Source organism: Liolophura sinensis, chromosome 7, assembly GCF_032854445.1.
Source record: "Liolophura sinensis isolate JHLJ2023 chromosome 7, CUHK_Ljap_v2, whole genome shotgun sequence".
NCBI lineage: Eukaryota > Metazoa > Mollusca > Polyplacophora > Chitonida > Chitonidae > Liolophura > Liolophura sinensis.
In genome coordinates this window covers 25,947,665-25,971,869 of record NC_088301.1, presented here as the reverse complement: position 1 = coordinate 25,971,869, position 24,205 = coordinate 25,947,665, and the positions used below count along the sequence as shown (strand labels likewise).

At 36.9% G+C, this 24,205-nt stretch overlaps 1 protein-coding gene across 1 annotated transcript in view; it reads right to left on the bottom strand.

Moving 5' to 3' along the window:
- LOC135470042 (uncharacterized) overlaps positions 1-23,867 on the bottom strand; it is a 46,862-nt gene extending 22,995 nt beyond the window's left edge. The window contains exons 1-23 of the mRNA XM_064748750.1: positions 23,844-23,867; positions 23,678-23,747; positions 23,163-23,290; positions 21,700-21,856; positions 20,944-21,006; positions 19,814-19,875; positions 18,924-19,001; positions 18,109-18,157; positions 16,591-16,669; positions 15,675-15,777; positions 14,984-15,057; positions 13,312-13,414; positions 12,520-12,632; positions 11,991-12,082; positions 10,504-10,592; positions 9,336-9,455; positions 8,799-8,943; positions 7,695-7,726; positions 7,180-7,246; positions 6,440-6,566; positions 5,295-5,463; positions 4,248-4,472; positions 3,622-3,681 (exon numbers count right to left, since the gene is read on the bottom strand). Coding sequence (XP_064604820.1) covers positions 3,622-3,681; positions 4,248-4,472; positions 5,295-5,463; positions 6,440-6,566; positions 7,180-7,246; positions 7,695-7,726; positions 8,799-8,943; positions 9,336-9,455; positions 10,504-10,592; positions 11,991-12,082; positions 12,520-12,632; positions 13,312-13,414; positions 14,984-15,057; positions 15,675-15,777; positions 16,591-16,669; positions 18,109-18,157; positions 18,924-19,001; positions 19,814-19,875; positions 20,944-21,006; positions 21,700-21,856; positions 23,163-23,290; positions 23,678-23,747; positions 23,844-23,861 — 2,223 coding nt within the window. The 5' untranslated portion in view covers positions 23,862-23,867. The remainder of the gene's footprint in view (positions 1-3,621; positions 3,682-4,247; positions 4,473-5,294; positions 5,464-6,439; positions 6,567-7,179; positions 7,247-7,694; positions 7,727-8,798; positions 8,944-9,335; positions 9,456-10,503; positions 10,593-11,990; positions 12,083-12,519; positions 12,633-13,311; positions 13,415-14,983; positions 15,058-15,674; positions 15,778-16,590; positions 16,670-18,108; positions 18,158-18,923; positions 19,002-19,813; positions 19,876-20,943; positions 21,007-21,699; positions 21,857-23,162; positions 23,291-23,677; positions 23,748-23,843) is intronic.
- Positions 23,868-24,205: the final 338 nt, after the last annotated feature.

Sequence of the window (24,205 nt, the reverse complement as noted above, 5' to 3'; positions counted from 1 at the left end):
AGTTCTTGATGAGTTACGTAGTCAGATTCAGTTGTAAATCTGCTTCAATGCATATGCAATGATTTCAATCCACAATCCTATGTTTGATCCGATTCAGTTTGGTTTGGTTATGCAGTGTGTCAACTGGAATACAGTTGCATCTCACTAAATTTAAGTCAATTATGATTGCACATGAGTGCAAGACAATTATTTCTCGAGCTATAGCAGAAGTATGAGGTACTGTGACGCTAGGGAGTAATTCCTACCACTGAAACTGAATGTACCATTGGAACTGAATGTACCATTGGAACTGAATGTACCATTGGAACTGAATGTACCATTGGAACTGCACTGAACTGAATCCAGTGTGTCCACATCAATCCACATCAATGCTTACTGCAAAGCGGTATGTGAACAGAAAATCTATCCCTACTAAACGCAAATAGATTTTAATAGAGGCAAATTAAATAAAACAATATTTGGTGCGTTTACAGCATAAATGTTTGTGACTCAAGGAGTCAATTCTGTTCTATATCGCTACTTTCACATGATTTAAAAAACTCACATCTAGTTTCTCTTGGAAATGAAGTAGCTGTTTAAAGGTAAACTATCTGCAAAGGTTTCGGACCTGAATAAATTTGATGTTGTTATACATATTTCTATTTTCTATATGCCTGTATGCAATTTGCAGCCTTACTGTGTATGGCTAGAAATTTGTTCAAAACGCCAAGGCGTGCTTCTCTTGGATTTGAGAAAGTTGCGACGGTAAAGAGGCCCTCGTTCATTCATCTGATCATTAACAATGTCACAAAAACTGTTTACCTTTTTTTTTCACATGAATAATGGTGACCACTATGATGTCACAATATTCTAAAACCAAAGACATAAGTTTTGTTACATTTTTTTTTTTACTAATATTAAAAATATTTATTCTAATGATTGTGAAAGAAAATTTAACAGAGGTATACTGAAAACAATTTTTGCAAAAACTGAAAGTTCACTGACCTCCCATAGAGAACTGGAACAAACCCTTAAATCTACTGACACAGACAGGGAATGTGAGACAGCAAATGTTAATGCTAGACTGTGTCAACAGGCACTGTCGCTAAGATACCTCTCCCTGCTGGTATCTGACTACCGGTCCTTCGGTCTAGTCTATCTGACAGCTATATTGATGCTGCCGGGTTTACAGCCTTGTTTGTTCACCAAGATTGTTAACCCATACAAATATCAACTCTGTGATTTGTCACAGAAATCAAGTGGAGAATTTCAAAGAAACAATGGATGATTTAGTGTATTGTCTTACTTTTGTGTAGCCTTAAACTGACCCTCCAATCCATCCAATTCACATTTGTCTCCAGGATTAAATTATAAACATGCATAAATTGCACTGAAAGCTGCTCTTTCCTATGCACAAGGTCAAGGATTTAGGGTATATAGTGGCTAGCAGGTCTATGGGTGCTAAGAGGTCAACAACACTTGTGTGACCATCCATCCGTCATTAAAGTTTCATGAAAACCTGGAGAAAACTCTGAAGACTCTCAAACCCTCTAATGGGCTGTGTCGGAGGCCTGCTAAGGGATTATCCTCGGAAGGTGTGAATATAGTTTCGTCTACAGACATATTCATGTTTGCAAGCAAAGGTACAGTCCCTGTGTATTCAGCTATGTGAACAAGTTTATCTTGCAATGTGTGACCTACCTCTGCACAACAAAATCAATTTGATTACAGGTAGTAAATATGCGATCAAATCATCGACTGATGTCAATGATCGGCATGCTAATTTTGATATACATTTATAGAATGCCATATATAACAATGCAACAGATATTTATAGTAAACCAACATGGCTTTTTTTAGAAACCAACATGGCTTTTTTTTTGTGAATAAAGCACGTGCAATAGCGCGCACTTCTCGCCCAGGACATCGCCCCAATGCAGGCAGACAACAGTCTCAAGTGGCCGTGCCTATACGCGATCCATAGCCTGGGATGAAGACAGATGTCTATATATTAATACCAAATTAAGCCTACAATAATCCGATTTGCTGTTGCTGCTTATTAAAGACCCATGATATTCTTTCACACAAGTATAGTTAACACCAGAACATTACTCTTCAACTGACAAAAAAAAAATCATTATCATATTTATTTATGCACGTATAAGCTATTCACATACATTTTGCCTCAATGTTTATTCAAATTCACAAATAAAATTTGAAACCTGAATTCATCTGGGTGTTGGTGCAAACCATGTATCATTAAGCATAAAGTAACAGAGCAGAATGAATTCCATGCAGGCATTTTGCAGTAACAGAAAGTCAGAAAAGAAAATATTTAAGGTACACCGTGCCTGGTAGGCCAAAAATTCCAGTAAAGTTCACTGGTTCGAACAAATGATTTTTTTTTCCTTTATGCGTTTGCTATTTGGGTGACTTTCCTACATGGTTTCGTACAAACTACAAATTCTCAACAGTCATACAGACAAAAGTTAACTTGTCCTGTATCATGTTTTGATTTTTTACCACTTCTTTACATGCAATTCATCTTGTAATACAGGGTTGTTGTTGTTGCACGACGTATCTGTGTCAAAGTGTCAATTCGGTGTTCTAAATCACTGAGTGGCAGATAATTTTTCACTGCCACAAGGAAAACCTTCTTCAGAAGAAACGAAAGTTATTTGTCCATCTTTTACCTTGTAATGGGAGATGACGGCTGAGCTAGTTTTAGCTGTCATGGCGCTCCATTTCAACTTTTGCGTGGGCTCACTTGTAAATCACTTCTTAAAAGAAGACTGCCACTTTGCGATCAAAACACACACATATCAGATACTTTACTTCAGTTTCATGTATCATCTTTCAAAAATCTTTTAAATCATTCTAACAAAGGACTACATTTTCCGTCGTCAGCTTCCCACAGCCAGCCCATAGGTCTTCCCATTCTCAGCCACGTGTGTGGACGGATCAATGACTCTGCAGGTGACTGTCTGTCTACAAGTCCTCTACAAACTCTCCACAAGACCTCTAGGATCACGCTAATTTCCTACTGATTTTCACTTTTAGCCTGAGTTGTACTGTATAGGGTTCAAGCCCACTCCCGCAATGACAGCTCCAACAATTTTTCAAGACTCAAGACGCAAAAACCTTTGATTAAAGCCTAGCTATGACAATCACTTTCCTATCTTTTTGTTATCAACATCCAAATATCTGCCCTAAAAAAATGTATCTATAGAGGGAAATAAATTAAGGTTCATAAAATATCACTTTTGCTGTAACTTCCATTACTCTGGTGAAAAATCCAAACAATTTTTTTTTACATCAATAGTGCTCTCAGAATCAGGTAGGTTTAACAGTTTTGGGTGATATCTAATCAAAGGAGCATTTGTTCTTTACAGACGGGTTATGTATGTTTGTTTGGGTTTCACTTCATTCCAACATTACTTAATTCAGTCACATCTTGATGACTTCTAGCAGGCTTGTCTCAATACCAGCGCTGTTATTGTGCTGCCTCACTGAAATGCTATGCTATCAAAATAGGGTGTTTCAAAGACAGTGACTACCCTCTGTCCTTCGTCTAAATCTACAGAAGGAAACACGCACCGTTATAGATATACAAGTATATTTCAATACAGTATTCATAATCACCTGGCATGAAGCATCTTCTATTGTATCCAGAGTGACATCAGCTGAAGGACTTATTTTAACCTGAAAAACAATTTGACAGGTAATGGCTAACCCACAGACAAAGAGAAAAATAATAAATAAATAAATTTTGTATCAGTCAAGCTAGAAGAGCAAGAGTGATGTGACAGGCAGACCTCAGACAATGAGAAAAAGCTGATTTGTTGACTGAACATGCCAAGGGGCATAACTTTACTTTGTGTTTAAAGGCTGAGCCAACATTAGAAAATCCAAAAATACCCCAAAAAATAAATATAATAAAACTAAAATCCATCTTATTATTTTGTCACATCTTGATGTTTTCATGTTTTTCACAGCTTTCCAATCATGTAAATGTATTCAACAGAAAAAATTGAAAAGATAGGCTACATTTTCCACAAATTAGATAATTTCAAGTTTTGCCTTTATTCCTTCCTCCAACATTGAAACAAGATTTATTCTGCCTGTAAAACAATTACAATTGGTGTGGCCTTACTATCAAATTTATCAGAATTATATTACTCCTTTCGCTTGTGAAATTTCCCAAGGTATCACACATAGCAGAAATGGCGCACTGGGCCTCACAGTTGATATACAATCAGTCTATTCACCTGTGGCACATCAATCTGACCATCCGACTCTTCAGTTAAACGGCTTTTCTCTATCAGGGTATCCAGGAAGTGCTCCTGGTCATCATCGGATTGGTCAGGTGATTCAGGCCTGCTTCTTTTCACCATAGCAGACTTTGGCCGCTTGGACTGGTCAATGTTGAGGTTCAATTTCAGCTTCTCTTTCAGCACAGCAGACATTGGCCGTGGCCTCACCGCATATGTATGCTGGAAGAGACAATGACTGTGTTATTCACTGTGACATGATTTACCCTGGTATTTAAAGGTGATATCTGCTTTCTATTTTTGCAAAAATTGTTGTCAACAAGGGCTTCCTCTTTAAAGTTTATCAGAAGCATTGTTCTTGCCAATGATTTATTATGCATTTTTAATATAAATCATGATAACTGTCCCAGACAGCGGAAAATATCCATCGCTCAGGTCTCTTAAACGTTTTTTCTTTTTTGTGTTTTTAGAACGTTGCAACATCATCTCTGATCCCCGTCATTCATATCAACAGTTTTTGTGACGCTGTTGAGTGTCACATGCATAAACCATGGCCATTTTCAAGCCATGGCCTTTTGATTAAACTGGAGACAGTCAACATGTGTGCATTTTATTTTTGGCCAACATGCTCAGCTACATATTGTATGCATGTATGCACAATTCTTTCCAAATAATCATCACTATGTATTTTAAAAAAGGTAAAAAACATTTGCAGTTCACCTTCAAGAACTGTACCCACTTTCACAAATTTGAGTAAATCAGATTGGGGGGTAGCATGTAATGACATGGTGGGTGGAGGGTTGAGGTTAGCACGCACTGATACACGTCGGTGGAAGTTCAAGTCCCGCTCATGCTGGCTTCTCACCATAATGATGCCACCGTCGTATAAGTGAAATACTCTAAAGTACAAATTCTAGAGTACAAATCAAATCAAAAAAAATAAATAAATAAATGAAGGAGGGGGAATCTACACATACCCTGTCCAAGACCAGTTTTGAACCTGCACATCATGTGCCTGAGCCATTCATTTATAAAAAGGCTAACCTTCATTGTAGTGCCTGTTTCCTGGTTAGGTGTCCTCTTCTTGATCATACCCAGTTCATGCCTCGGTGACACTGGAGAGTTAGGTCGACTGAACACTTCACTCTCGTATGGTAAACAGCCTGCTTCCTCCAACTCTTGCCAGCGAGTGCCCAGTCTCTGAATTGTTATTCTGCCATAGAAAGGATTACTATATTGACATTAATGTTTACACAGATTCTCTGATCCACTATGTATTGGTAGGAATAGAATATAATAATGAACCCAATCGCTATTCTGCCATGCTAAAAACAATATAGGCTTTTATATTCACATGGTATGTCTTTCAGCAACTGTATTCGTTTTATCATGCCACACAAATGTACAGCTTTTATCATGCCACAGCAAATGTATAGCTTATATCATGCCACAGCAAATGTATTCGTTTTATCATGCCACAGCAAATGTATAGCTTTTATCATGTCACTACAGCTGCCCAGCTACTGTTGTGCAATAATAAGTGTACCATTATTTTATAATTTTTTTTTTTATTTTTTTACCATTATTTTCATATTTTAAAACAGCAATAAAAATATTGCACCACTGTATACCTGTGTGCCTGCCTATATTTCCTGACTGTAAATGAAACAGCACTGACAGGTAATAAATATGTGCTTCACTGAAATCAGTGGCATCACTAAAGTTGTTAATTAAAACTGTGTACTCTAAATCATAACCAGGAGGTACACTTTATACATATGTTAAATTTTTTGCTTAACAAGCCCAAGAACAAAGCTGTGACCTTATGGCACAGGTACTGAACTATCTCAGGGATTATCCAACAGTGTCCTACTTCCCACATGGCCATTACAAAACACTACTGGAAACAAGTCATGTCCACATATTGTGTTAACAGTTTTGCAGTGTGAACATAATAACCTTACCTGTCTCCAATAGTGGCTTTGAGTTTGGAGATACCAGTGGTTAGGTCCCACTGAAAGTGAGTCATGTCCACAGGTAACAGCTTGCTGTGTAGACATGATAAACTTTAATACCAGTCTCAATAGTTCCCTTAGGTTTCCAGAAGCCAGTGGTGAAGCATCACTGGAAGTGAGTCATGTCCACACCCTTTGGGATAAAAGTTTGTTTTGCGAACATGATAAACTTACCGGTCTCCAATAGTACCCTTGGGTTTCCAGATGCCAGTGGTGAAGCGCCACTGGAAGTGAGTCATGTCCACATAGGTGTAGTGGAAGTCAGCCTTCTTCACACAGGTCACCATTGCTCCATTCACATCTGAAATTGAAACATTTTCATAAAAACCCTAATGTTGGACGCATTCTTAACATCGAAACAGAGCAGCCAAGGATAATTGTCTTAGTTGTTTTTCATCCAAGTTTGAAGAAACTTGATTCTGTGCCTCGAATAAAAAAAAAGGTTAAGAGATAAAATTGGATTACAAATTAACCACATCTAGAAATTTTGTACATTAATAATGGAGTGTACGTGTACACTGATAAAGATTTCAAAAAGTTTAACATTTAAGTCACTGAAAATAAATAAAAGAGTCACGAACAGCCCATAGTTAAAGCCAAAGTATAGTTTTTAATTTCATCCTGACACCATCGCAGCAGTGAAACAAATTTTTAAGCAGCATTTTACTTAAATCAATTATCCGATTTGATGAAACTTAAATACATAATGGTGGAATTAAAAGCTGATTTTTATAAATGTTATGTTAACAGCAGTCAGTAAAGCAAAAATTATCCTTCTAAGCAACTACTTAGACTACAATGATTTTAAGACAATTTTCAATGAAACACAAATAATTTATAGGCGAGTCTGACATTAATTCACGTTATGATAACAGATGAGGTTCACAAAAGATGAAAAATCATAACTACTTTACCTGGAACAGTATCCATTTGGACAAGGGCTAAGAAAGGCTGAGGCAATGCCACTACCTTTGCTACAGTCTACCAAAAAAAAAAAAAGGGTAAAAACACGGCATTACAGGTAGATAAAAATTACAATGGCATAATAATACTGATATGGAAATTTGGTTGTTTAAACAAATGAGCAAGATGTATTACTCGCCTCAGAAAGAATTCCTAATTACAATAAATATAAATATATATATTTTTACAAAAAAGTTGAATGTCACGTCCATGTCAAAACATTCTTACGTTGTAAATTGCTCCATAATAGATATATGTACATACAGACTGTACAACACAGTCAGTAGGATGATCCATTACAGAACCACAAGTCAACTACATGTATATATAGTAACTTTAAGCATAAATTTTTTATCTCAAAGTAAAAGAAATCCAATGTAAATTGTCTTATCATCCAATACAGAAACACAAAGTGTAAAGTCGACAGCTATTAATACCCACTAGTATGTAAAAAGTGTAAACTTACCTGAGGCCCCAGCAATACCCTGTCCCCCAAATCTGGAACAGAGATGTGAACAACGCATGGTCAGAATCAAGCAGAGTTAAGTGAAAATCAACACAGCTCTTTTGTTGGTCAGAGTCAAGCAGGGTTCAAGTGAAAATCAACACATCTCCCTTGTTGGTCATTCAAGCAGGGTTCCAGTGAAACTCAAAACAGCTCATCAGTTTGTCCGGATCAAGTACAGTTCAAGTGAAAATTAACACAGCTCTTGTTGGTCAGAATCAACTTTACAGAACACTTTAAATCTGTGTGTCAAATTCACATAAACTATATAACATGAACCTCATAAGTTGAGTTTTATTTATGTGCAGCAATCATGAATCCACAAATTTCACTTGTCATTAAATCAAGCCCCAACACTACACATATTACTACATATTTATATCACTCTGTTACTGCCCTGATCAAACATCGTCATTATTATCGAATCAGATAGTTAACCTCCTCGAGATTGCACACGATTTCCGCAAACATAAAATTTCAAACCTGCAAGATTAAATGCACAGTGTACTGAAAGGACTGAAGGACACATGGTTGGCCAACCTGAGGTGAGATCCTCCAAGATCTATTTTAACATCACATTTTAAATAACCTGTGTCTGATGGATTACAGTGAAAAATATAGCTAAATCTATGTGGCAAGTGTCTAACTTGATAAAATGAAGATGCGAATTTATGAGTAAGATTATTCAAAACCTCTCAGCTTCTAATTCAACTGCATATGTACCTCTACTAAGATACAACTACAACCAAGATTATTCTGTATTACAAGTTATTACAAGTCTGTCTTAAGTTTGTATGTAAAAATGCTCTTAAAGGTCTTAAAAATGCTACATCTTATGCCAACACTTTGGTTTTTAAATTAGTCAAACTGCACAAAAAACTATCCCTATAAGGCAATTGACTTAATCAGAATGAGGCAAATGTTTGAATTGAAATATGCTAAACTTTAGGTGAAATAAAGTAACACAGGAAAGTTGTAACGTCAGACTGAAAGTTACTACTTTAACACATTGTCTTAGCTGATGGGGTCAGGTGAAACTACTGATGATATGAGGGTGAATCTCACGTGGAAATACTGTCGTGTCTAGAGGTCCGTGGTAGGGAGGTGGGTGTAACTTGGGAGATTCTTTCTCAGGTGGTCGCTTTCCTGTCATGTGATAGTCTGCTAAAACAACAGAATTTGGCCGCTTCTTAGGCAATGCCCGCGTCTCCTGGGAAGACACATAAACAAAGAGTACAGAATCCATATCTCCTGAAATGTCTGGACTAGTCGTTCCAAAAAATGAACCTGCACACAAACTTCTACCAAAACCAAATTACACTTCAAAAAGTTACTGCATGAAAACCAACAAAGAAAACTTATACATTGATCTGGTTGCCTTTTACACTTGATATGAGCTCATGCATAGTGAACCGCAGATATTGCACGGTAACAAAACCAAATTATTTATCCCTTGCCTTTGCCAAAGCATTTGTAATAATATAGTAAGTTGAAAATGGCCAATGCCAAGTTAAGAATTGAAAACCGAACTGAAAACATGTACCTACATGTGATATATACAAACACTCTCTATTTATATGGGATACAAACAAAATTACTCACACTGAAAACTTTATCTGCACCAAACAGTCTGACTTTCTTATTCACAATGTTTTCCATCTGTACTTCAACTTTTTCCACAATGAATCCAGCAACTCGCTCACATATCTCTTTCACCGTGGCCTAACAAAAACAAAAACAAAATTCAGCTTTAATATGTCTTGCATCACAATGTTTTTCCAACACAGAGACAGAAGTTAACATGGGTGACAGTCTTGCATGTATGAAGTGACTTGATTACTCATGAGTCTTTTCTGCCAAAGGAATGAACATTAATAGGACTGACTGATATGTTTCAATTTTTTGCATTCAACACCTTTTCGCACATTATAAATGTCGCAGACTGTAAGTAACTGAAGAACTTCATGTAACATGCACCATTTACATGTGTAACAGAGCAGACAGATTTGTTCCTCACAACAGTTTATGATTTTTGCAAATATTTTTAGGATTAGCAGAGTAAAGCCAAATGTGTCAATTTCACTCCTTAAGCATGGGACTGTCAGTTCACTATGAGACAAATAGAAAATCCCAGGGTTTGTACACCATTACGATTTAAAAACTTTCAGTTCAATTTTTGCACATTTTTAATTTGACTTTGGAGACAAAACTCCAAAAGAGAATAATGCCATTGGAATATGCTTGAATAAACACGTTACAGTGTTACCAAATTATAGTGCTTATTCATTCTGAAAGAGACTATCATGAGCTAATTAGTTCTATTTTCAAATATAAACATGAATAAACAGCAGCATGAAGCAATTTCACAGATTATGAAAATCAAATTTCTACAAGAGAATGTCAGAAGAAAATGACTTAAAATTACACCCCAAAAAGTGCATTTTTAGAGGCAAATAAATGTTATTACTTCTAAAGCTGAAGCTTTATTCAAGTAGAATATCATCCTGTTTTTCAAAGAAACCTCAAAATACCTTTCTAGGATGTATAGAACTCCAAAATGATTAGCTTCATGTTAGATCATTTACAAAATACACAATAGATCAGGTTCCTTCTGTAAGATGCTCCACAGAACTGTACCAAGCTGGTTATCAATCTCATGGTTCTCAAGGTCCAACGACAAAATGAAACAGTTGCATTTCTAAAATTTTCAACGTGTCAAAACATTACTTTTAGTTTCCAGGTGTTCAAGGCCCAGTGCATGCAGACTTACCCCTGACGATTTGGCTGTTTTGCCTACCACCAGGATTTCATCGGTTATTTTGGAGTTCTTCGCAGCTGCCATCAATAGACCCTTTACACCTGTGTGAATAGCACATCAGCAGAATGATTCATTTTACTTTGGTTCACAACTGTGAACCAAAGCACCTCTTAATGTTCTTGATACAGAGAACCAATGCACCTCTCCAGATTTTTGAAAAACTGTGAACCAATGTTCCTCTTCATGTTCTTGATAAACAGTGACCCAATGCACCTCTTCAGATCTTTGAAAAACTGTGAACCAATGTACCTCCCAGGTACTTACCAAAATGTAAGATAAGGCACCTACCCTTGTGCATGAAAAAACAAGAACCAATGCACCACTCCAGGCACTTGTAAAAAAGTGAATGAACACACCTCGCTAGGCGTCTGCATGAAAACCTTTCAACTTAAAAGCAGAGCCAACAGAAGCTGGGTTTGAATGTACAAAATAACTGGTGAAAGGTTAATGGTGCTACCCCATAAGACAGCCATCTTGAGGTTCAAGATGAGTTGGTTTTAGCTTGTGGTATTATTCCTAATTAAACTTCATGTTGTAATTTCATTTTTTTGTCTTGAGACCAAAGTTACTATAAGTACTGAAGTACGGTATGTAACAGAACGAAGTCTGACTTTATATCTAATACCATGTTAACAAGGTCAAAAGTGAAACCATATGAAATCGAAATCCATTTAAATGGAAAGCCAGCTCTAGAAATGCATGCATTCACCCCATCATGTGGTCACATCGGTTTTCAGCACATCAAAAATGCACATCTAGGGCATTTGATTCCTTTACCATTTATACGGCACAGATAAACTTGCTAAAGTCCTGAAACTGGCTTAAACCCACGTCACTAGCTGGGGCAAATAAACCAGATTAAATGTTCCCTAAAGACATTCACACGGGCAACATCAAACTGGCTCAAAGACATTCATATTTACACCAGCTTTACTCTGCCCATGTGGCAAGGCTACAGTAAACAACCAAAAATTTGTTCTCAAAAGTACATTTTTAGAGGAAAATAAATGTCATAAAATAATACTTTAAGTGGAGAACTTTTTTTTTTTTGAAATTTTAAAATGGGATACCATCCTATGCATACCTTCCAAACAAGCCTCAAAACACCCTTCTACAATCTCTCTCGCGAGCTCTGAGAAACGCTGGCAAAAAGTGTAATTTAGTCATGGATCAAATTTACAACTGTTTACCACATAAAAGAAAACTTAATGATCCTTGGGCATGAACTGTGACAGTCTGGATTGCCTAGTCAATGAGGATCCCAGCCAACGTACCACCAAAAGAAAAAACACTTTTTAACACTGGACAAATACAAAAGGCGAACAGAGCATCAGCTTTTCATTCCAATCAATCATCGCAAAGGTTGGTTAGATGGTTTGGTTTGGTTGATGGGAACTTGTCAGTCTTTTGTTGAATAAATCAAAAAATAAAAATGATACCTTCATCTTTGTCCAAATACTGGAAGAATGCAGGCACAATACAGAGTAACTGAACAACCTCTGAAGCCAGAAGGCACTTGTAATCCTTATACCTGTAGCCATTGGAGAAACAAACAAAATGAATGACTTCAGCAGTAATGCAGGCCCATTGTGGTCAGAAGAAGACGGTCATCAACAAATACATGTCCTTACATCTTACAACAGATATAAAACATACGCTTGTGAAAACACACACCACTGATAAATAAAGATTGAAACATAACTGATTCATAAAGCCCTGTTTTTCATACACAATATTAAATTACAGTGGTATATTTGTGATGTAGTTGTAATTTGTAAAATGTCAAAAAGGCATGACACCAAATGTGGAAACATTTTAATGGAATCAAAATTATTACATGTACAAGTAGATTTCAAGCTGTTAAAATGCAACCATTACTTCTTAGTCAATTTACCTGATATTTAATCTTGTTAAAACATGATTACAGACATTTTCAAGGCATTTTAGTGCAGAGTTACCAGTACTTACTGTGAGGCCATAAGAGATCTGGCAGGGACTGGTTGGCATCGATAACGTATTCTGTACAATTCTGATACAGAATGATCAAGGCAGTGATACAGGGTACCATACAACCCTCCATCCTACAACACATGATACACAAGAATAGACACAAATCACGGATGATCTAATACTGAATGGTCCAGGCAGTGATACAGGGTACCATACAACCCTCCATCATACAACACATGATACACAAGAATAGACACAAATCATGGATGATCTAATACTGAATGGTCCAGGCAGTGATACAGGGTACCATACAATCCTCCACCCTACAAGGCAAGCACATCCCAGATAATTGGCAAATCTCAGATGAACCAGGCATATCCTACATGAACCAGGAATATCTCAGAAGCCAAGCAGATCTCAGACGAACCATGAATATCTCAGATAAACCACAGATATCTCAGATGATCCGAGAATATCCCAGATGAACTAAACATATCCTACATTAACCAGGAACACCACAGAAGCCTAGCATACCTCAGATGAACCAGGAACATCCCAGATGGACCAGGAATATCCCAGATGGATCAGGAACATCCCAGATGAACTAAGCATATCCTACATGAATCATTAACATCACAGAAGCCTGGTATATCTCAGATGAACCAGGTACATGTATATCTAAGAGGAAACCACCACATCTTGCCAGATATTGTACAAACCCCTAAAATTGTAACATGACAGTCAATCCAGTTGGGGCATGACAATTACACCTTTCTATTTCATCTCCTGAACAAAGATCTGTGCACTCACCAGGCCACTGTCTTTATCGACCTTGACAGCATTCATCAGAATAGTGATCACATGACAGCGCACATCTCGTGGTAAGAGGAAAAGGTCCATGGTATTCACCTCCCTGAGGAGGAAGAAGAAAAACACAACATTCAGTTAGTGTGAAATGCTGCATGCAATTATTGTAAATCTTAAACCTTTTCAACTACTAAAGAACTTTTTTCATTGGAATTTAAAGTGAACATAAAGTCTGCCACTATATATACATAGAAAAAATGATATAGGACACAGTTATCACAGAAAAATATATAAAAATTTCTATAAAGTTTCGAAAGCCGAGAAGGTGACGTTCAGCATTGGGGATATAGCACTGACAATTCACTCCGAGTAGCCATGTTGTAGAAGCCCTTATGAACTTGGCCAATCAATAGCGCTGAAAGTGTCACCTTATAATTGGATGTCACGTCAAAAAACCTCTTAGCCCTCGCATTGTCAGTAAGGTCTCTTATAGTGGATAGATAGATATCGGTGCAATAAACTGGATTTTGCGGTTAATTTTAAGTGTTAAACTGCTGCATTTTGAACCACATATTTATGAGCAGGGAACTAAGAAATGGCTGCCCATGTCACAATGCGTACATATAAGGCAGGATATGACAGTAACTTGTCAGGGTGAGCTGGCAAGAAAACCGCCTCAAGAGAGTCATTGCTTGAAGAAAAACATTGTGACTTATTTTTTGCATTATATTTCCTTAGCAAATCTGATTTATTATTAAAATATCTTCCAAAATCTGAATGAAAGGGTCCGTATCGATTACCCAGGACAAGGGCAAACAGGACTGATAAAACACACCGCCTGTGTCCTCTTACATCACCCTGACCAAGCGCCAAACTAAAAGAAACATCGTCCCTTTAACACGGAACAGAGCTGACACTCTTTTTTTGTTGGGTATCACTTATGTTTGTTTGTACTTTCTCAATGGCATATTGTTTAATACCGATGGTATGGGAGAGCTCCTTGGTTTTGTGACTTCACCCTAGACAGCTATCACACAGCAAAATGGTGTCACCAAGTGAGTGGCTAAGTAGTGACTATTGTTTGCTATTTATTTTGTTGATAAGTGGTGTAGAATTTTCTAAATATTTTTAGAACATTTCTGGACAACTACCTTATAGATTAATTCATCACTAGTGCCTGACTTTATATTCACTTTAAGTATACACCCCACAGTTCTCTCATAATGTTTTAAAATACTGGCTGTAGAGGCAGTTGAAAAGGTTGAAAGTAGTTTGAAATGCAGCAGCCAGTCATGCTGAAACACAGCATGCCTTTGTGAAATCTATTATCTGTTAATTGGTGCTTTATGCCATATTCAAGAAAATTTCACTCAAAATGAGAGTTAGCATGAAATACAGCTCCCAGTCAGTGTAAAATACAACAACATCAATGTCACATGGTCTCCAACATCATCAAATCAGCTCACCTTAGAATTCTAGCATCTGAAAATATCTAGTGCAGTGAAAAAGAAAATCTTGGAAAAAAACTGATTTCAAATTACTTACACCTGTGCAGGGTGAGGATCTTCTTTTTTTATCCTTTTCCTTAATTTCAATAGATTTTAACATTAATAAACACTATAATTTCTCCCTAAGAAGAATGAAACCGGAGAATTAACAGAGTACATTAACTCACCCAATCCTGTCCAACTTTGATGCCTCTAACGTTGCTTTCATTAAATGAGCTGGCAGGGAAAACTCTAAAGAAGCCTGTAAATTCAAAGGTGACTGTGAAAGCTTTCAGTCGGAGCAAAACTGTTGTCTACCAGTAGCTTTTGTCGCAAAAATAACTTCTTTCATAAAAATATTTGCAACATGTTATAAACACCTTACATTTAGAAAACATATATGTAATTACTTTGTTTTTGGACTGTAATGACCGTGCAGTGACTGTTGCCATTAAAGTCTGATAGAATGTACTGGCACTGTTACTCATCAGAGGAATAACTCAGGATGACCATAGCGTCAGGACTTTATAAAATCAAAGTGAGACACACTCGGGGTTTTAACAAAATTACAGGGTGTCCAGATGTTTGTGGATTATTCCTGGTCTACATACTGCACATAATTCAACTTAAAGGCAAAGAAAACATTAAGGCTAAGTATATGTCAGATGAAAGCACGCTGAACACTTTTTTCAACCTAGTAAAATGCATTTAAATAGACACATTACATTTACTTCTGCATTTTACTTGATTTAATTGATTGGTGTTTTACGGAATCCTCAAAAAAAATACGTCTGCATTTTAGGATAAGGATATGTCAAGTGTTGGCTTTCTCTTGTTATCTCTCTTATCCTATTGATAATTAACCTAGGTTTTACATACCGCTAGTAAGAGAAGCAGCATATTGCACTGTTCTAGGCATTTGGGTCTAGCTGTTAAAATCGTCTCCATAAAAGTTGCATGAAACTTGAGCGCAGGTAACACCCTGAAGAAGAAAACAAACAATGCACTGAAGATCTCGTTGTCATTTTTCTTGACATTCAACATCTGATTCTTTGTTTATTCACCCAAAGTGAAGCAGAGGACACATTCACTTATCAGAAATATAATACAGGAGACAACAACAGGCATTTAAATTTATTTATTTATTTATTTGATTGGTGTTTTACGCCCTACTCAAGAATATTTCACTTATAAGACGGCACCCAGCATTATGGTGGGAGGAAACCACGCAGAGCCCCGGGGGAACCCCACGACCATCCGCAGGCTGCTGACAGACCTTCCCACGTACGGCATTTAAATAGGCAAATAAATAAGTGACTGAGGCAGAATATGTTCAGACAGACTTCTATGTCCTGTTTGAGTTAAATGCTCAAATATGAATAAAAAAATTTATTTATAAAGGATTGCCCACAGCCAGTGGCCACAAGGGTTTTCCTAAACAACATTATTTACATTTAATTACAACATTTGGAAAAATGGTATTTGGAATATAATATCTGCTAACTTAAAATTATATAGTAAAAAAATAAATCAAGTAAGCGGGAGCTTTAAACCTTACAGATATTCAAAATACATATACATATATGTATCTTTCAATGTTATTTTAGTCATTTCACAGCACTGTATCCTTGAAACAAATCAGTTGCTGACAATGTCCATGTATTCATGATTCATTAGTTCACAATTACACAATTATAGTTTCAAAAAATATCAACATGAACTGGAATGTACCCACAGTTTTTTTTAAATAAATGGAAAATGATGGCATAACCAAGTGGAAAACTTCACCACTCACTTCTTTGTGGATCTCTTTAACAAAAATATGTCTTGCTGTAGATTGTAGGCCAGGTACATCATTCGTCTTTTGTCTGTCTCTGAAACCAACCAAAGGACACGATAAGCTCAGAAAAATGTGAAGTATTTCAAAGGAGAGACAGCCTTCCATTTATATCTTAAGGACAACACAAAGTCGACAGCTTCTGCTGCTGTTGTTGATCATCTTTTGAGTGATAATCAACAATGTTTCATTTATATGATGGCTGTGAAGTAGACACCAGAGGTAACCCATGCACATTACCAGGTACCTGACAAACCCTCCTGATGCAAAGACACAGACTGAGGCATCCAAATCAGAATTTATATTACATGTTAATAAACAATTAATCCACACTCTTCCTACACTCATGATATCAGTGCCTGATCTTATTGTTCTTTCCTTGATCAGACACTTATATTAAATACAGTTTTATTCTCATTTTGTACAGCTTCATGACCCAGTTATCACAGAGCAAATCAATGGCTGAAATGCCTGGGAGACAGAGAAAACCCACCTAAAAAATATTATTGGATAGTTTCCATAATGTGATCTTATTACAAGTTCTAACAGCATGACTGAGCAAGCCATACAAGAAAACTGAGAATCAAGAAAGAAATTTCAACATTTAGATAGTGAACTGAAAGTGAGCTGGTTAGGCACATTGAAAGAAGATAAGCTTGAATGCGTGCCAACTGGCAGTGCAAAGTCAAAGCTTTTGGCTTATTGATAAACTTGAGTCAAGACAACAAGAACAACGGCCAATCAACCAGTCCCTCTGAAATGTTAGGTCATTATTCTGTTGATATAACATTCCTACCAGTCAGTCAGTGGATGACCTCACTGCCAATGGGCGTCCAGATATAAGTATGATGGGGAATTTAGTCAGGGATATTGATCACTTTCACTGCCAAAGTATATATTCTTCATACACAAGCTGATGTGTAGCCGCATTTCATTGGTTCACACAACTTTTATATATTTATTTATTTATTCATTTATTTGATTGGTGTTTTACGCCATACTCAAGAATATTTCACTTATACAACAGCGGTCAGCATTATGGTGGGTGGAAAGCCGGGAACCGTCTGCAGGTTGCTGACGGACCTTCCCGCGTACGGCCGGAGAGGAAGCCAGCATGAGCTGGACTTGAACTCAAAGCAACTGCATTGGTGAGAGACTAGTGGGTCATTACGCTGCGCTAGCTCCCTAACCAACTGAGCCACGGAGGCCCCACACCTTTTAAGGAGTCATGTTGAAGGTAATTCCACAAAAAGGCATATAATGGAGATTCAAGCTATATTTATCGGCAGCTGATTGTGTAAAGCATGATGAGATGGGCCACTGACAATGTCACCATACACTGTACCATTCATCCTAAGATCATCTTTACAGTTGGGAGAGGTTTGTCTTTGGCACCACAGTCGTCACACACTTCTAGCTATTTTGAACTATTTTGACTGTATTACCCAATAACCTACGATTATTCCCCAAACTTACCACTGTTAATTGTTGCATCAGCTTGAAATCTCCGAAGCAAATGAGTAGCCTGGACAAGACAAGAGAAATATTTTATAAGGGGTTTATATGGTGATTATTGAGCAGGGTTGTCTCCCTTTATTTCGGAAATATTATTTGGAGCATTACATTTTCAAGGGTTTCTGAACACTTGGAAAAATATGAGGGAATAATGCGTAGAATTATTTCAGACATGCCAGTTCATTAATTCAAAATTAAATTGCATAATTCTAACATTCCATGACTTAAGATTTAGGTTTAAAGATGCTAAAATTTCCTAATTTGCCAGTAGAGGAATGAACAAATTTTTTTTCCCTGACATTCAAGAACTTCCAAGACCTGTGTCAACCCTGTAGTACATTCACAGTGATTTTTTTTTTTTATCTCCTCACCATCTTAAATCGAAGTAAATGATCACATTTTTAAAATGAAGTCCATCTTTACTGTACGTTAGAGGTGTGTTAGTGTATAGCGATAGACAGATAAGTCCTTGGTTGAGATACAGCAAGCTAACAAGCCAGGCTACCTGGCTCCTGAGTGCAACAACAGCACCAACAAAATTTGTAGTCAGCAGAACACTCTGACTGATGCCCCATTCGCCAGAAAAATGTTCTAATGTCATAGAACTTGCCTGGTCTGGCACTGCATATTTTTGGACACAATAAACATCTGTGCACAGAACTATTCATCCAAGTTTATGGGCCAGTCCTAAAAACACAGTTATTGATGACTGCCTGGGGATATAACACAGAGATTGTGTGTCAGTTTTGACACAATAACATATGAACCAAGCTTACCTTATCACCGTAGATACCAGTTACATTGATGTTCTTAAGGGAGGAAGGGATGAATCTGTCCTTGGGTAGTTTGTGTCTCTAAGGAAAGAATGAAAATGCAATATAAGATTAATCATTATATTTGAATGTGTTGAAAATGTAATTTATCGAAATTGTCAGCACAAAGAGGATCTGATCAGGTGGAGGAAACCACAATCCCAGCATGGAAGTTATGATTCAGATCAAAAAAGTCCTAACATTATAATCTAAAAAACAAGCAATCATTCACCACAAGACTCTTCAATTTATTTATTTATTTATTTGATTGGTGTTTTATGGCGTACTTAAGCATATTTCACATATACGACGGCGGCCAGCATTATCGTGGGAGGAAACCGGGCAAAGCCTGGGGAAAACCCAAGACCATCCACAGGTTGCTGGCAGGCCTTCCCACATACCTCCGAAAGACTCTTCAACAATCCTCAAATAAACTCATGAAACTGAATATACAAACATCTTACATTATTCCCGTAAAAATTGGTCCACGTCACCAATCAATTAGTTACACGTAGAACAAATCACAGTTACATGAAAAGCGCACATACCAGATTAGCTGAAACTCATAGTAGCACATTTAGAGTGTCAAATTGTCAAAACAGAATACATAGCAAGTAGCAGAAATATTTAGCCAAGCTGCACTTTTGTTTTATGTAATCCAGCCATCATTCTCGTTAAAGTAGTTTTGCATAACCATCTCTGTAATACGAACAATCATTCTCATAAAAAATAAGGCTTGCTTATAAGTGTTGAAAATTTATAGGTTAACTCAAAGTTTGCAGGAAATATGACAAAAAAAACTGTCACATGAAATAGGGTCCAAAATTACAGACAAAAAGGGATGTATTACTAACCACTGGATGACTGGAAAGTGAGGAGGCTTGAAAGAAATGTTCAACCTGCAGCCTTTCCGTAGCTGGAAAAAGACAAATAATAAAATTTAAAAAAAAGACAGCTGAACATTATCAAACATTAAGAACAACAGAATACTCATAGTCATAAACAATATTTGTGCTACACACAAGACACTTACAATTGGAAGCTTATCGCATTTCACCCTGAACTCAAATATTATCATCATAACAGCACCCTCCTGACAAAAAGTTTATTCTGTCTAAATAATTCAGACTCACCAGGTTTACTAGTCTCTGAAACTTGAATGCCATCATAGAAGTGAAATACTGACATCATAAAACACTAATCAAACAAGCACATTGAAAACTTGGAAATGTTGTTTTTGTCCAAACCCAGAACTTAAACTCACTCTGTAACCCGGTTTCAATTCAGATCAATACCAAATGTTTTAGAAAAAAAATCCCGAAAACAGACAAATATGGCCATACATGTAATTTGTGGAAATAAATACAGAGAATATACACTGAAAATGGAATTTCTGATTGAAGAAGAATCTATGATGTAAGTTATGAGGTAAAATTCTAACCAGATTTCACAATATCCTCGTTTTTCAATCTTTTCAGTCGCCTCTGCAACCAATATTTTGAAACATTCTGAGAGAGCTATGGGGTGTAGAGAAATAATTTGCATAGTTTTATGAAGCTTGCATCTTTAACAGCACAAACAAATCATTTTAGCATTATTTTCATAATAATTATATGCGTACATTCCACTGTAAAAAGTGCTTCAGTGATTGAAAAGGTTAAAGATTTACAGTAACCTGTTTTTCCTTGAAAAATGAAATCCACAAAAGCCACACTTTAAACAGTAAATATGTTCAAGTTTACTTAAATTAGTGAATAACATAATCTGTCAGCAGGATTTCGGAGTTTCAGAAGGCAAAAGCCTCGGCAATTAGATGAATATTTGAGTTAGATGGACAGAGGCGCACTTACTCTAAAACCTCTTAACATTACTAGCACGCAGTGCCGTGTTGACACAATACCTGCAGTGCTGTTTGCCATGGTAGCTGGGTGCATGCAAAGCCTAAATGAGCTTTTGTTTGGTCAATATAAAAAAAAATTCTTACATGTAATGAGCTTTCCATCCAACATCCACACATGGGGTAAACAGTCAATGACATGTATTCGGTCTGAAAAATAAACAAGTCAATCATTAACTCTCACACCCACTAACCCTTCATGTCTGTGTGCTGATCTATCAGCTACTTTAGTATACACTCCAGAATGCCACAAAATTTTAAATAATCATCCATAACTGATGTCCCTGTTCCTTCCCACCAGAGCAATTACAATCAAACAAGCTTTCAATCCCCATAAATGAAAATCATTAATCTGCAAATATTATTTTGATTTGATTAATCATAATCTTTTTGTTACTTTGATTTGATTAATCATGATCTTTTTGAAAATGAATAGACTTCAATTCATACTGTCAGCATAAGGCAATGGAAAAAGCCTGGTAGCGGTTTCATAAAACACTCTTTAGCATTTCTTGCGTGTAACTAACAAATGAGTGATGACCAGTGCTGAAGGCAAGGTACACAATAAAGATTACACAGCTGAGAATATTTTAATACAGTGTCTGTGAAGTATGATGAACACATGGCAGCCATGTCTAATACTATTTTTAGAACAGGTATCAGTTTTGCTGAAAGCTAAAAATTACATTTTCCTCCCATTTTTCTTTTTTCATTTGGAAAAGTAAAGATATGGATATGTTGTTCATTAGGTGTACTAACAATTACAACTGCATGCATATTAGCTAAAAACAGCAGAGCAGAAAACTTAAAAATTAGAAGAATTAGGTATACACATGTACTTACAGAAGGGATCTCTCTCTAATCTGGGGTTTCCAAGTAAAGTGAGCTGTAGGATATGAAGATGCTTGATCTTTGCCAGCTCTGACCATGTGAGGTCGTTATTCGCAAGCACAAGTGATCCCAAGGCCATGAAACGGGAAAGGCCAACCAAACATCGGATCTGTAAAGAGTCAAGAGAGACTACCAATATCATTGCTGATGACACCATAATCCAGAATATTCACTTACAAAACAGCTATTAGTTTTATGGGTGGGAAAAAAAACTGGAGTGCTCAGGATAAACCACTAACCTAAGGCAAGATACTGACAATCTTGCTGATGTGTGAAGTACAGGCATGCATGCCAAATTGATGGAAAACAGAATCTTCAATGGATTTATGTCATACAACACAAATGGCCAAAGGAAGGTCGTCAACATGTCACATGATAACATGATTTTGGAATAGAACAAGTTCTTCGAAACTTTACTTCTGCAAAAGCTACCTTATATGTATGGTGAACAAAAATGAAATGAATTGAATGATCCATTTTTTGTGTTCAAGACCCCTTAAAGAATGAGAGTGGGGAATTGCAGAAACTCTGAGCCCAAGGCCAGGAACAAACTGCCACCTCACCTGAGAGGCAGCCAGCTGTTAGCAGACCCACAAATTACTAATGGGCCAGGTCATGCTATCTGATGTAGATAGTGTCAAACTCCTATACAGACAATGTATAATGGATATGCAAACTACTGAACATAGACGCATGCAAGGATCTGGTGAATTAAACTAGCTCCAAACTTCAATCCAACCTTGACACATGTATCTTGAGAGTGGAATATATAAAGGGAAAAGAAACAGGATTAAAAATAGTTAGCTTTGATAAAAAAGGGGCAGGGTGGCAATTCCATTGTGGAAGACCAAAGAAAGGGGGTAGGGTGCACCACCTTTCTAAAACCGTTAGTGTGTGAGAGAGTGCTTGGGGTTTAACACACAACACAACGACGAAGGAGTCCTTAGAGTGCATGTAGAAGGAGTCCTTAGATGTGCCTCATTGTTGCAGGATGGATTTCCACCACTCTCTTATCTAGTGTTGCTTCACAAGGATGACATACCAAAGGCAAAAGCCGCCCCATCCAAGCCATTACACTGATACAGGTCAATTAGTCGTAGCACGATCCCCTTCCTGCTTAACACCAAATGGGGAAGTTACAACTTCCTCCTTAAAGGTCTTTGGTGTGACCAGACCTAGGATTGACCCTGGATCTACTGCCCTGAAAGCGGTCACTCTACCAACTTAGCTACTGAAGCAGCTAAAAATGCTTAGTTATTAGAATGATAATGTAATAAAACTTAGTAGTAGCAGAAAATGCTACCAGGCACCTTCCAATAGAAAAGAAAAACATTTTTAAAAAAGTAATTGATCAATTTAATGATCTTCAAAGTTTACAATCTGTTGGCGTGATAACAATAAAATAAAGTCCTTACATCATTGTTGCTGACATCAAGGTTCCAAAGCTGATGGCAACAATCCAGGTTACTAACAGATTGTAAATTATTGCCATGCAATATCAGATGCTTCACCCTGGGACAACTTCCAAGACGTTCAATACTTACTGCAAAGAAAAATAGAAAGTCAAAAGAAAAAATATCAGGTGAATAATTTAGTCATCTCTTCCTGACATTGGCAGTTTTTATTTATTTATTTATTTATATATATTTATTCATTAATTCAACTGATTTCAGTTTACGCCATAGACAAAAATATTTCATATTTCATGCGACGACCGCCAGCATTGTGGTGGTAGGAAAACGGACGAAGCTATAAAAAGTTTTTCATCTTGGTATTGAGTGGTGACAGTGTAAGTTTGCATAAAATAAAATGGCTTTTGGGTGAATCAACACAAACAACTTATCTTTAAGATATCATTCACTTTGACATATATTTAAGAATTGGTCGATTTGGTGGGGTTAAGAGTGTTGCGTTGTTGTTGTAGCCTTACGAATTTCAAGGTTCGACAGGTCCAAAAACTGCACAGAGCTGAGTGGCCTAGACGCCTTGGACCGCAACAACTGCAAAAAAATATTAATTAATTATAAAATTCATTGATCTAAAAGTGAATGTAACACATGAAACGAACAGAGCATTAAAACTGCATGATTTCCAACCTGTAGTGTTACTCTCATGTCTGCCCCATGTCAAAATACGCGACGCTTCACGTACCCGACGTAAACAACGTAGTCCGCGAAAAAAAGTAAACACACAATATAAATGAAAAACAAAAGTTTTGTAGACAAAAGTAATTACACCAAATGTTTAAACAGCATTTTGCTACAAGTTTTAAACCACATTCTTTTTCTTCTGATGACTTGTATCGCCATTCAAAGGTAGGCACCTTTCCCGGGCAACCAGCTAGGCGTAGGTTAACACTTGAACTGTGGAGAAAAGGTCGACATTGTAATAGTACTTTTCAAAAGAGCGTCTGCCTTTTAAACGACAGACAGGAGTTCAATCCTGAGTAAGATATGAA